The sequence below is a fragment of the Gekko japonicus genome, unplaced genomic scaffold (genome assembly GCF_001447785.1).
Source record: "Gekko japonicus isolate JY-2015 unplaced genomic scaffold, Gekko_japonicus_V1.1 scaffold3136, whole genome shotgun sequence".
Lineage (NCBI taxonomy): Eukaryota > Metazoa > Chordata > Lepidosauria > Squamata > Gekkonidae > Gekko > Gekko japonicus.
In genome coordinates this window covers 18,800-32,112 of record NW_015174932.1, presented here as the reverse complement: position 1 = coordinate 32,112, position 13,313 = coordinate 18,800, and the positions used below count along the sequence as shown (strand labels likewise).

Here is a 13,313-nt window from a genome sequence, read left to right as displayed (position 1 = left end):
TTCCCTCTGGCCTGAAATGACATACCTTTTAATAATTACTTGCTTTTTTTTGAAGTACTGATGTTTTCTTAAAGTCACAGAGGCAATTAACCATTGCCTCCAAACCCAAGCCCAGCTGAATTTCCCTTTAACATGAACTGTACATAGTCTTACCTGCCACAAACAAAAGGCCTCCTATTCCTCTAATGAAGTTGAAACGAAGTGTATCAATGGCAAATGCGATGATGGCCAAGGCAAAACAGATTACAACGAGTACAAACCCGCATAAAAATGTGCCAGCTGCAGCTCTTCCCCAAGCTGAAAAATACAAATACAATGAGGCCAGCTTCTTCATTTCTGTTATGGTATAAAGATACAATTTTGTATGCAGGAGGTATAGTAAAAATGTGTGCGTGGATACTTGCCGCCTAGAGACACTTCATTTAGGCAGTTGTCATCCCTCTTTGCATGAACTGTAAAGTAAAATTGGGTGGATGCTCTTCCCCCCGCCAGACCTGAAGATAGCTTAAAAGAGGGATTACTGCTCATGATGTGCAGACTTAACTTTTGCCTCCGGTACATGAATTTTGCAGGGTGGGGTTCGTGTTGTATTATTTCAAAAACCTATAAAACCTGTTTAACTTGAGATTGCTGATCTAAAAAAAGAGTATACACATTATGGAAAGCAACTTTCAAGTGACTTTTGGTTCTTTTAAAAATTATTACTGGTCTCAAGATTTAAGGTCTTATCTCAATAGCTCTCCAGGTCCCTTTAGATTGCATGCAGAAAGGAAAGTGGAACATGTCTGCTGTCTTTCCACCCAAATAGGGTCCCCAAAGGGGCAAACATCAAATATTTCAACTTTAAAACATTCAAAATAAAGTATATATACAATAATTCAATAAAGCATAAAAACAGACACAACATCAAAATCCAAGAAGTGGGCTAGGCTTGCCAGGTTCCCACTTGTGAATGGTGGAAGAACAATAAATGGGAAAACTGGGACGCACCCCATCACCCCTAACATGTGGACGTCACTGCCTGGTAGAGTTGCCAACCTCCAGGTAGTGGCTAGAGATCTCTCACTATTACAACTGATCTCCAGGTGACAGAGATCAGTGCACCTGAAGAAAATGGCTGCTTTGGAAGGTGGACTCTATGGCATTATACCCCACTGAAGTCCCCCTCTTCCCCAAACCCCATCTTCTTCAGGCTCCACCCCCCAACTCTCCAGGCATTTCCCTGCCTGGAGCTGGCAACCCTACTCCCTGGGTAACTGGAAGTCAGTGAGTTACTGGGGATGTTTTAGCATTTGGGCAAAACTCTTGCTTAAACCACAGAGTTTTGCCTAGTAAGCCACCAACACACTGACATCACTTCTGGGAGCACGGAGACTGACATCAGTATGTCACCATCAATGTCATTACATTGCTGGTGAGGCCCCTCCGCCAGTTACCAGCCTTGTGGTGGCATTTTTAGAGGAGTCCAATAACATTTATAGGGAAGGGGGAATATGCCAAACAGTCTAAAATATGTAGGAACAGATTGAAAGAAGAGCAAAAGTTGGGGATCCCTTGCAGTTCAATGCTTAGAGTTCTGGGAGGAAGGCATGAGCCTCTGTTAATTTTCATTACTGTCGTCATAAGATGTTCTAGCCATGTGCATAGAAACACACACTGAACACCAAATATTTAGCACTCCAGTTCTGGGTTTTCAGACTGGAATTTTGATATTAGCAGCAGAACACAATATACATTTTCAGGTTTTAAGAAAGCAATTTCTAGCCTTCTGGTAAAGACAGTGCAATCCTAAACAGAGTTGTACCCTTTCCAAGCCCATTGACTTCAGTATACTTAGAAGTATGTAACCCTGTTTGGAATTGTGCTGTAATTCTGCAAAGCATGGGAGAAATCATTGGTAGGACCATGACTAGTGATCTGAATAGTTTCATAATTCATCTAGCTCAGAGAATGCTGCTGGATTACCTTGGCACTGAATTCTTTTTTAAAATCCAGGGTATATATCTGCTCTAAATCTTACACATAGAAGTCACTTAAATTTTTTCCCATGAAAATAGTTAGTATAAAATACACTGTTTTTGAAAGCAGTTCACATGCTTTTTATATATACAGTTTAAAAAAAAACAGTCCACAAAAACCTCATGCCTGCAGCTCAGGGCCCACAAAATGTCTTTGCAAAAGGCATGGCCTTATAGAACTTTCTAGAAACCTCCAAGGACACGCCCCTCCACACACACAACCATGCACACATTTTCAAGGAGCCCATAGCAGGGGCCACTATTAAAAAGGAAAAGGCTCTAGTAGATAGGGCTAGAGAATTGACCAGAGACTGATGATTGGTAGAGTGTAATTACTCAGGAACAATCTTACAGGCTGCAAGCAGTTGCACCGACGCAAGGGCATAACTCTTTGGCTGTTCCTCTCATGGCAATGCTTTAACAAAAAGGCCACAAACATACACTAGTAGCTGATTTTCCTGCTGTCTTTTAACTAGACTCCTTCATTATCAAAATATTCACCTTTAGCTGAAATTCAAATCTATCTACAGAAAATCCTTGTGATGAAGAGGAACAGACATTTGCTTGTATAAACATTTGGTGTTGCAGGACATTGTTCTCTTTACTAGGGATGGGCACAAACTGGTTCACAAGCCAAAATTCAGCATGAATTTGGCCTGGTTTGTTGCCCCCAAACTGAAGTATCCACATACAAAGACTCCTTCCCTGAACATTTTCCAGACTTTTGCCCTATTCGGTTCGGCTGTTCGGGCCATTTAAACATAATAGCTGAGCAGTGTAGGTCTGCAGCTGACCTGTTAGTTTAAATGGCTGCCAGCCATTTTAGCCTAACAGCAGATGGGCGCACCCATCCCACTGTTAGACTGAAATGGCTGCCAGCCATTTAACCCTTCCTGGGCGATCCCCCTTTCTTCCCATGGCTGGGAGAAAGGGGGGTCCGAACCAGCCAGTTCAGGGTGTTTTTGGCTCGGTTCATGGTTTGGTTCAGGAACCATCTCAAACCAAACCAGAATTTTTGGGTTCATGCCCATCCCTACTCTTTTCCTATTTTTTCCTGTTAAACCATAACAAGGGATTGATTATTCTGTTCTGATGAAAGAAGTACAGAAGTGGCAAGTGCCATTTCCCTTGATTAAAGGGCAGAAGAAACAGAAGTCTTTCTGTAAAAAGCCATTTCACTGGCAGCCCATTCTCATCATAGTCCAGTGACTAAAACTGGTGCATCTACAGTATTTAACTGTGACACTGAAGTGTGGTGCTAAACCAGATGTTAATGCCCCAGATTAACTTTCTCTTGCTTGTAAATGTACATATTTACATGTGCATATTCTGGCATTCTAATTACAAAGAGCAAAAAGGAACAGAGTCTCATGACCATAATGATCCATGTCTTGGGCACTATAAAATGTATTCAAACTGTTATCATTTAGAGAAACGTCACTTCTAGTAGTTTTATGAGTACCTTAATCCAAACCAAAACAAACCCCTAAACCCTGACATACGGTACAGCATTGTTACAGAAGCTCTCCTGGATAGGATGACACTTGGGAATTCTATGCACACCACCTTGAATTCCATGGGGGAAAGGCAGGATATAAACACAACAAATAAGTCTATAAGGGCATGTATTATACACTCCCCAAGAGTTTGCCATTTCAAACGGTTACATATCATATGCTTGAATGTCCTATCACAAAAAACAAACTGCTACTGATAGACAACCAGCAGATCAGGAAGAACCATTGTCCCTGAAGTGCTACGTTCATTTTTATGTTGGGAAACATTAAATCCTGCAGTTCCTGACTTGTAGACTATTGTGATATAGTCCAATGAGGTGAGAGTTCTGAATGTAATGCCATTATGTTTCTGTATCCATTTTGGGTTTAGGTTTCCCGTTTGTTGGTATCTGCATCTTACCCTCTAGATACTTCTTGTCGCCCAGAAAAACAGCAGAATGATGTACAAGGGTTTAGTCTACATTTTTAGATGTCAAATTGTTACTTGAGAGCTTATTGAATCATTAGTCAGTTATTCAATCAGATCTAGATTTCTGTGAATGTAGCTGCCTTCTTCTTCTTCTTTCTCTAATCTCCTGGTTCCTGAGAAAGTTGCCACCGACAAGCAGTGGGTTCTCATGAACTGTGTGGAATATTGTGCAGATGTCCCCTTTCCCACACTGTCTTAGGCACAATCCAAAAGGAAGCTAAGACCTCTTGGTGAACTCCGCTGCACTTACCAAAGTTTGGATCCATCTCATTTTTTAAAATCAACATTTGTCACAAAAGTTGACTTCCAAAATTGTTAAAATCCAGTTTTTACTGGCTGTTACAGTTCCCTTCTTTTTAAATATATATATATACCCTCAACATTAGAAGAAAGACTTTGGAGCTACTGCTACAATTGGTGAAAGGGGCAGGAACAGTCAAGTATGGAGTAGCAGAAAAACATTCCAAAACTGCAGCAATAGATTTCTCCCATGTTCAGCCACAAAACCTCCACACCCACTCCCTCATTTTCTAGTACCTGGTACTGGTATTGCTTTTTGAGACTGCACATTTTGTCTCATGGGATGTGGCATAGCCAGCTGTGCAATGATCCTTACCGTAAGTCATCAGAGACCTGCACACCCAGCCTTCTTCCATGAAACATATACTCCATAACGAAGCACGCCGTGTATACGGGAAGGTTTGCGTGGTCATCCAGCCCCAGCCAGCTAGGGCAATGATGCCAAAGATCATTGCCAAGCCCACAAGAAGAGGCAAGATCCATCTGCACCGGGTATAGTCCAGGCCATACTTAACCATCTTGTTCGGGTTTTCAGTGGCTTTGGCAACAAGCAAAAATGCTCGCTCCGTTACTCAGTAACCTGGTCAAAGCTAAACTTCAGGGAAGGCTTGTGAAAAGGTTTGTGTTTGAGCGTGTGAGCAACAGAGAAAGAGAGAGGATAAGAAAAAGGAAGGCAGAGATCAGAGCAGACACTGAAGAAGAGAACCCCACCTAAATTTCATGAGTAAGTAACTGCAGCAACAACCTGTTGAGCTGGAAAGAAACTTCAGGGCTGGAACTCATCTTGGAACCTCTTTTCTTGCCAGGTGATAATTAAGTTAAAATGAGATGACACACCCAACTTGCCCTTAGCATTTAACCTTTGCCTGGCTGTTGAGTTTCACAGCAAGAGCAACACAACATTTCAGCGGAAGGAGCTAGGGCAGGAGAGCAACAGGGTTGCCAACAACCAGTGTTCCCTCTAAGCTGAGTTAGTGTGAGCTGGCTCACAGTTTTTTAGCCTCTGGCTCACACATTTTTGTCTTTGCTAAGGAAGGCTGGCTCCAGAGCAAACTAATTTATGCAGTAGCCAAATTGCTCGCTCACAACTTTAATGCCAGTAGCTCATAAAGTAGAATTTTTGCTCACAAGACTCCACAGCTTAGAGGGAGCATTGCCAACAACCTGGAGAGAAAAAAACTGTGCCCCTTTGAATAGAGATTTATGATGTTACTTCCATCTACATCATAGAAAGCTTCAGCTGCCCTTTTCCACTTATTAAACCTATGTTAAAGGTGCAAGACATTTTTTCAGGTTGTTGGCAGCCCTAGGAAAGATTGGGCAATTTTTGCATGTGTGTGTGAATACAAAAATTAGCAGTGCTGTCCAAAACAGCTACTAAACAGCCAGTGGAGGTTTCCTAGTGTTTACTTCTAGTGCATAAGAAGTGTGAACCAAGATTGATGCTAGAGTAATAACAAGTAGAATGTGACTGTTAAGGAATATATATATATTCTACCCCTTTGTCCATGACAGCTTTTCCTAAAGAACTCTATCAGAGTGGAAGAGTAAGAAATTCTGTTAGAGATTCTGTATCCTCCACAATTTCATAGATGAAAACAGGAAATGCCAGCTCCAATTTTGGGCCCTTGAGTAAGTCACCTTCAAGGAGCCTTCTTATAGTGTGAGGTGTGGGATCATAGACCCTGTGTCCTGTCAGCATTATCCTTACAACTTTGCCCTCAGCAGACACATTACCACAGGCAGTGCTGTGTTGTGATGTCTGGGAAGGCTATGCCTCCATATGCAGCTGCTGGTGTGACCTTGGGTCAGTCATAAGTCCTTTCAGAGCTGTTCTCTCAAGGGCAGTTCTCCAGAAAGCTCTCTCAGCCTCACCTACCTCATAGGGTGTCTGCTGAGGGGAAGGGAAAGGAATTGTAAGCTGCCCTGAGATTCCTTTGGGTAGTGAAGGATGGGGTATGAATCCAATCTCTTCTTCTTCTCCTTGGCCCATTTTTAGTTAAATGTAAATGTAAAATTACATTTTACTATAAAATGCATTTATAATCATTTTACTTTGTTATACTATAGGGTTTTTTTAACTAAAAGTGCCTCCCTGTGTGATTTAGAAGTGACCTTTTGAGTTAATTTTCCTTCACTGAAAATTCCTTTTTAAAAGCAGTTTATCACCGTGTCAGATACTGGCTTAAGTCACTCTGAGAGGCAGTTGGTAGTGACAGTTGATCTGGGAGAGGGCACTAGGACTCCAGTCAGACTCTGTATGTGTAAAATGAAATTATACCAGTTGCACTACACTGTTCAAATATATGTAATCTCAGGGGTCATTTCATAGAAAAAGAGGTGCAGGAGCTCATTAGCATAATTTATTAGCATAACTTATTTGCATATGCCACACCCCCTGACATCACAGAGCTTGTACCTGAATAAAACTTGGTCTTAAAGGTGCCACTGGACTGTTTTGGATTGCTAGCTATTGGGGGGGGGGTCGTGCAGATCTGTCCTCACAGAGGAGGGAGAGCTTGTACCTGAATAAAACTTGGTCTTAAAGGTGCCACTAGACTGTTTTGGACCGGGGGTCGGGGGGGTCTGCAACTTACCTGGCTGCCACTTGCTCTGACTGAGGGCTGCTGGGAGCAGGGGGTGGGGCTTGTTGCATGTGCCCGCCCCCTGGGCTCTTTACTGCTGAGCTCTGCTCCTGTGCGCTCCTGCAGGAAATGAACCCTGCATAATCTGATTAAGAGGTTTGAGCTGCTCAAGAGCAGCCATGCTGGCTGATGACAAATCAGCCCCACTTGCTGTTGGTGAGCAGAAAGTGAGCCAAACCAGCAAGTGTCCGAGCATTCCTGAAAAGACTTGCCTTCTTTACTCAGTGATTTACTTTCATCGATTTTTTATCCTTTTTCTCCTTGCTACAGTTTTGACAGTGCAATCCTAAACACACTTCTACCACTTTAAGCCCATGGGCTTCAAACGGATGTAACTCTGCTTAGGACTGTACTGTAAAAGCCCTAGAATGTTTGCCTATTGATAGAACTGCTAGCTGTGCATTCAGAGCTGTAAATCAATCAACATCTATTCTGGCTTGGCTGTTATGTGGTGTTAGCAGAAGGGATTCTATTGAGCACTAATGCATGGAGATCTTTTAAAGAGGTATCCCAAAGCTTACCCTACACCTATTATGTGCAGGCTGCTCCGCTGTCCATATACAGCTCTTTCCTGTAAGGAACAGACTGGTGGAGAAAGTCTTGGAAACTGTAAAAGGACTGAGAAAGTACCAGTATTATGTGTGTTTTATTGGTAGCATTATTTTTAGATCTGCAATGCTGAAATGTTGTTTGCAAATACAACCTTGGGGCTCTTGAACAAAGTTGCGAGAGACATTTTGGAAATCCCTACCCCACCCCTCAAATCTTCCCCTCCAGGATTCTATGAACTCAAGGACCTGAGCAAGCTGATCCCCCCCCTCCCCACAATTCCCTTTTACTGACTCAGCTGTTGTCAACATTCCAAACCCCCAGAGCATATCGGCTTATTATAAGGCCTTATTAGGGGGTTTCTTCTTCTTCTGGTTAATTTACCAAAGTAGTATTTCATTCCTATCTGGAAAATCCCTAGACCATGTTGATTCTACTTCTTTATCTATGAAGTGCTTGGGAACCTTCTGATCTGACAGGATGATGTTTGAGTCCAGCGGCACCTTAAAGCTAACAAAGTTTAATTCTGGGTATAAGCATTCATTTGCATGCATGCTTCTTCAGATACAGTTATTCTGCTGCCTTATTGTCTGATTTCATCCCCCTGGGTAGTGAAAGTAGGCAGGGCAGTACAGGGAGGCAAAAAAAATGAGAATATGTGCCTGTTAGGGGTGCCATTTAGGCTTCAGTAGAACAGTCAGCCAAGCCTTCCTGTCAAACAGGATCATTCCAGCAGGCTTTCCTGTGTAAGTGCTTCCACTTTCTGCCACTTCTACACCATATTAATGGCTTTAGGACGGCTTTTTGACTTCATATAATCCCCACGTTTGTTTCAGCTATTTCATTCTTAGTGGCAGGCAAAACAGGTAGGAGGGGGTGCAGCGAACACATGTAGCATTGAATTTAACACAAAACTGCTGAATTAAGTGTGTTTCTGTACAGGTTATTTGCCCCAAATGTGAAACTCTGGAGAAGTGGGAGGTTTTCCTGCTTCCTTGCAGCAACGTGGTACACTCATGCATCTCAATTCATGCATCTCAGGGTTTTCCCTGGTTTTTCTCCAAAATCTTTTTCAAACCTGCTTTGTACTGAAGTCTTGGGAAAGAATGTAGCAAAGCCTAGATGACTATCATGCGAGTGGAAGAGTCTGGATTTTCCTGGTGCTGCCCACATAACAGCTCTTTCCTTCATGCCAGCTGTTTCTTCTCCTTACCGCAGAGGTAAGGTTACCAGCCGGCAATTGGCAGATGTGGGGGAGGCAGGAACATGGGAGGCACCAACACTTCTGGGGAAACCCTGTAACATCATGCCGCTCTACGAATTCCCAGAAACTCTCCAGTTTCTAATTATTCCTAGAGAGGCATGACACCACTTTGAGGTTTTCCCTGAAAGTGATGTAACACCATCTCACTGACAATTTTTTACCAAATCCCCCCCCCCTTTGCTGGCTCCCAGAACAGCAGCAGGCAACAGGAGCTGAGAGGATGGAGATCTGTCCCGTGAGTACCTGGCAACTTTATGCAATAATGCTATAAAATCACCATTAAATAAACAAAAAACGACTACCAGGAAAACGTGTGGAAGCCCTGATGTCTCTGTTATAGGAGCAGCTGCAGCAAGGAAACTATACCAGCCTGCTCCTGTGCGGAAAACGCCCTTGATTAATACATTAATTCAATATTATCTCTCCATGTACAATCCCGGTTCAGGAACTTCAGGTTTCTCACTCACTCTAGGCATTAACATTGTGCATGTTCCACCCCTTATAGATATTAATTTGACTATACCTCAATAACTTTCTAATTGGATCTGCTTACATGTTTTATCCTGTACCTTCCTGGTTTAGAGTTCATGTTAGTACTACTTTGCCTGTTTATTAACAGTTGGGTGTGGTCCTCCCCCATTTCAAATCATTGATTATTCTTCTGATTCGGTGCTGTTTCAAACTGATGGCTGGTACTATCCCCAGAGGTCATTTCGGGGGGGAACGCGGGGGAACGCAGTTGCCCCCGGGTGAGGTGCAGGGGGCGGGGCACATGACGAAGCCCCGCCCCCTGCTTCCAGCCGCCTCGCTTCCAGCCCTCATTCAGCCAGGAGGAGGCAGGAGAAGAGGGAGGGTAAGTTGCTTTCTCCTCGCCTCTGCCTGCCTGGGGCCAAGGAGGGCCTTGGCGGGGCTTCCTCGCACTCCCGCTGGCCTTGCAGGTCCACCGTCGGCCCCCTGATGTCAGGGTGTGTGGCATATGCTAATGAGTTATGCTAATGAGTTCCCCTAGGCTCTTTTTCTACGAAATGACCCCTGACTATCCCCCCTCCTTTGTTGTTTGTGGTGGTTAATATAAATGTATCAGCTTAACAGATGTATCAGCCTTAATGTGTCTCATGAAGTGAGCTCAGGAAAACATGTTTGAATAAATTTCACTAGTCTGTAAGGTGCCACTGGACCCCTATTTTATTTTGTAACACTCTTGTTAAATTGTTATGATCCTTTTAAGAGTATTCACCTCCAAAATGGCTACCTTTTAAATGTCTTAATTTTAGAATTAACTTATATGGTGAATATTCATCATTTGTTAACACTTCTTTTTTTACTCTACTCGTAACATTTTTGTCTTTGCATTTAAGAATGTTGACAAAAGAGTTTATTTTCAAATGCATGATGCGATTCCTCTTTTCAAAGCTGTTTTTAAAAGGTAAAAGTGATAGATACATTTTATTTTTGAATAAAGTACTCCCAACCAAATGTATAAAACTGGTTTATTTAACTGAAGTTCATATGCGATAAAAACTATCATTCAGGTAATAGCACTTTTGCTTAATGGGTTGCCAACCTCCAGATGGGACCTGGAGATCTCCTGAATTAGATCCCAGGTTACAGAGATCAGTTCCCCTGGGGGTAATGGAAGCTTCAGAGGGTAGGCTGCGTAGAATCTTATACCCACTAAGCTCCTTCCCCTAACCAGGTTCTGGCCCCAAATCTCTAGGTATTCCCCAAGCTGGCAATCCTATGACTGATATGTCTTGTCTACTTTTTTAAAACTTCTTCCATTGAACCATTCTTCCTAACAATTCTTCCCCTCTTGTCTACTTTTTAAAAACTTCTTCCATTGAACCATTCTTCCTAATTACTTGTTTTCCAATTTTGATTAGTACAAAGATTTACAAAATGCAGATATTTTCCTTCAGAAAATCATTTACACCATTACTTCTGTTCTTGCATGTAACTGTATCTCATATACAACTAGGCCACAACCTAATAAACAAATGAAGCACACGCGAGGCCCCCTGAAGTCAGTGCAGATGCAGCTTCTGCATTTTTGTAGGAAGTGCTTGTTTAGGAATCTTGATTAGCATTTGTGCCATTAAGCACAAATAGGTAGCACAGATTCTTCTGTCCAATAGGATAATAACGTATCAGCCAGATCTGCAAGTATAGTTGACATATAAAACATTTCAACTGATTTTAAAAACTACAGTCAAAGGAATAGTACAGACATATGCAATATAGACTCATATTAGTAACATATTTCATTCAGTAGCTATCACAATAAATGTAGTGTTTCCAGGTTTAAAATACTGCTGAGTAAATAGAAGTATACACACATTCCACTCCCAATCACTACTGTATATGTCTTTTAAAATGTCTTCAGAATGAGGCACATTACTACTTTAAAATCTAATGGCTTTTAAAACCTACAAAACCATCTTGATCTCAGTTGGAGGATATATATTGAACTGCTCACACTAAGTGAGTGCTAATAATGCATTAAACTTGCAAAAAATCATCTTACATTTTGAACCATCAGCTCTAGGAAATTTACTGCAGGAACCTTATTTCCTTTTTTTTGGGTCCTATTGATAGTGTGAGAAAGCACACAACTGTTTTGATGACAGCTATGACTTCTGTTATATGGCCTTTCGTAATTCTTTAGTGGCACTAACATGTATTTTACATCTCTGAAAGAAATGTTGAAGCTTATCTAGTGATTTTTATGTCCAGTTAGAAAAGAAGGAGTTATGATACGAGAGACTGAGGTGGTTTAAAACTTATCTAGTGATTTTTATGTCCATTTAGAAAAGAGTTATGATACGAGAGACTGAGGTGGTTGGTGGTGGAAATATACCTGCAAGGCTGCTTTTTTCCCCTCCCTAATTCAAAAATTCAGTTATGGCACATATTAAATACATAGCAGTGTTTGGAATATTTTGTGGATTTGCATAAATCACAAGGAAATGAAAAATGGCAACATGCATTATACACTACACAGTTTCTTTAGGCTGTAATCCTCACAACTCTTACTCTAAAGTAAATTTAACTGAGTGTTGTAGTTCCTACAAGGATTGCTCCTGTATAGGGTTTATAGCCATCTGTTCTAACATCCACTTTGGCAAAATGGCACGTAAGAATCATAAATGATAAAGCTAGGAACAAAATTGATTGGATTATTCTTACAATCCACTTACTCATTTATATGTTAACATAAAAGAACACTGGACCATCACATTTCTTCCACACAAAAAAGCAATACTTATGAAAATTATGAAAAAGCTATCAAAATACAGGATGCTGCTTCTTTTTCCTTTCTGTAATTTAACTCCCAGATCTGAAAAAGGGCAATTGTCTAAAAAGACACTGCAAAGTTGGTATATTTATTAGAAAAAACAAACTAGTAACTCAATAATTATCTCAGACAATAATATGGCATCACAGCAAGTTCTGATTTTTCATGTAAAGCAAAAACAACATTGTTTGTATCATTTATTCAAATAATCTTTTCAGATCCGCATCGAATTCCCTCTGCACCTTAGTAGAGGGGCTTTATGTTGCCCAGGACTTCATCTTCCCAGTTGGGAAGACAGCAGAAGAAGAATGCACATCCTATCACCATAACAGCGCAACCCCAACCAAAGCCATAGGCCCAACTGAACATGTTGTCTCCTGTCAACTGAATCTCTTCTGTGAACTTGACGGGATAGATCACCAAACCTATAATTAGGAAAGCCGCTGAACATAAATAAAGAAAAGAAAAAGAAAAAAATTAGGAGTTGCAAATCATCACACTTGTGCCTGCACAATCATTTGGTACAAATTCATATTCTTGTTAAAGCTTACCTAGTTATTCCTTAAGCCACACAATGCATAGACTAACAGAATCCACAATATTCAATACAGCCATGCTACAGTTATCAACAAGATATTCTGAGCACTTGAAGTAATGCGTTATTATCTGAGAACTTGGTCTGCAGGTCAGATGTTATTGCTTTTCCACACTAGAAAAATAATTACTTTAACAGTAATTCCCTCTTCCCAGCCAACCCCAAAGATTGTTGGTTGGAGGAACTGGGGATAATTCTCAGCATCTGACCAGACTATAAATTCTCACAATTCATTGTGTAACAATGCACTGTGAAACACTTTGTAATACAGGATATCTACATCAACCCCCTGGAACACTGGGAGGGCCTCCACACCAGTGTTGAATGATCCTAGGAGGGTCATAATTGAAAATCTCCACATCAGAGAAGGTGTAACATACTATAGTAGAGAGCAACAGAAAGTAACTACCATGCAAATCAGGAAACACAGTCTGGCTGTGAGTGCAATTGCTTTTAAACACATCTGAGGCAATAACAACAACTTGAAAGCTCTATGTGTGTTTCATACATATAAATCAACAAGTGATGAAAACAGATAATGTTAAGGGTTGTGGCTCAGTGACAGAGCATCTTCTTGGCATGCAGAACGTCTTAGGTTCGATGCCCATCATTTCCAGTTTAAAAAGGATCAGGCAGTAGGTGATGTGAAAGATCTCCACCT

At 41.4% G+C, this 13,313-nt stretch overlaps 2 protein-coding genes across 2 annotated transcripts in view; both read right to left on the bottom strand.

Moving 5' to 3' along the window:
• The window catches only part of LOC107122066 (p53 apoptosis effector related to PMP-22-like), a 6,704-nt gene extending 1,624 nt beyond the window's left edge, over window positions 1-5,080 (bottom strand). The window contains exons 1-2 of the mRNA XM_015425091.1: window positions 4,621-5,080; window positions 154-297 (exon numbers count right to left, since the gene is read on the bottom strand). Of these exons, the coding sequence (XP_015280577.1) occupies window positions 154-297; window positions 4,621-4,822 (346 nt within the window). The 5' untranslated portion in view covers window positions 4,823-5,080. The remainder of the gene's footprint in view (window positions 1-153; window positions 298-4,620) is intronic.
• A 7,130-nt stretch (window positions 5,081-12,210) lies between these two features.
• PERP (PERP, TP53 apoptosis effector) overlaps window positions 12,211-13,313 on the bottom strand; it is a 10,486-nt gene continuing 9,383 nt past the window's right edge. Inside the window, exon 3 of the mRNA XM_015425093.1 lies at window positions 12,211-12,500. Coding sequence (XP_015280579.1) covers window positions 12,301-12,500 — 200 coding nt within the window. The 3' untranslated portion in view covers window positions 12,211-12,300. The remainder of the gene's footprint in view (window positions 12,501-13,313) is intronic.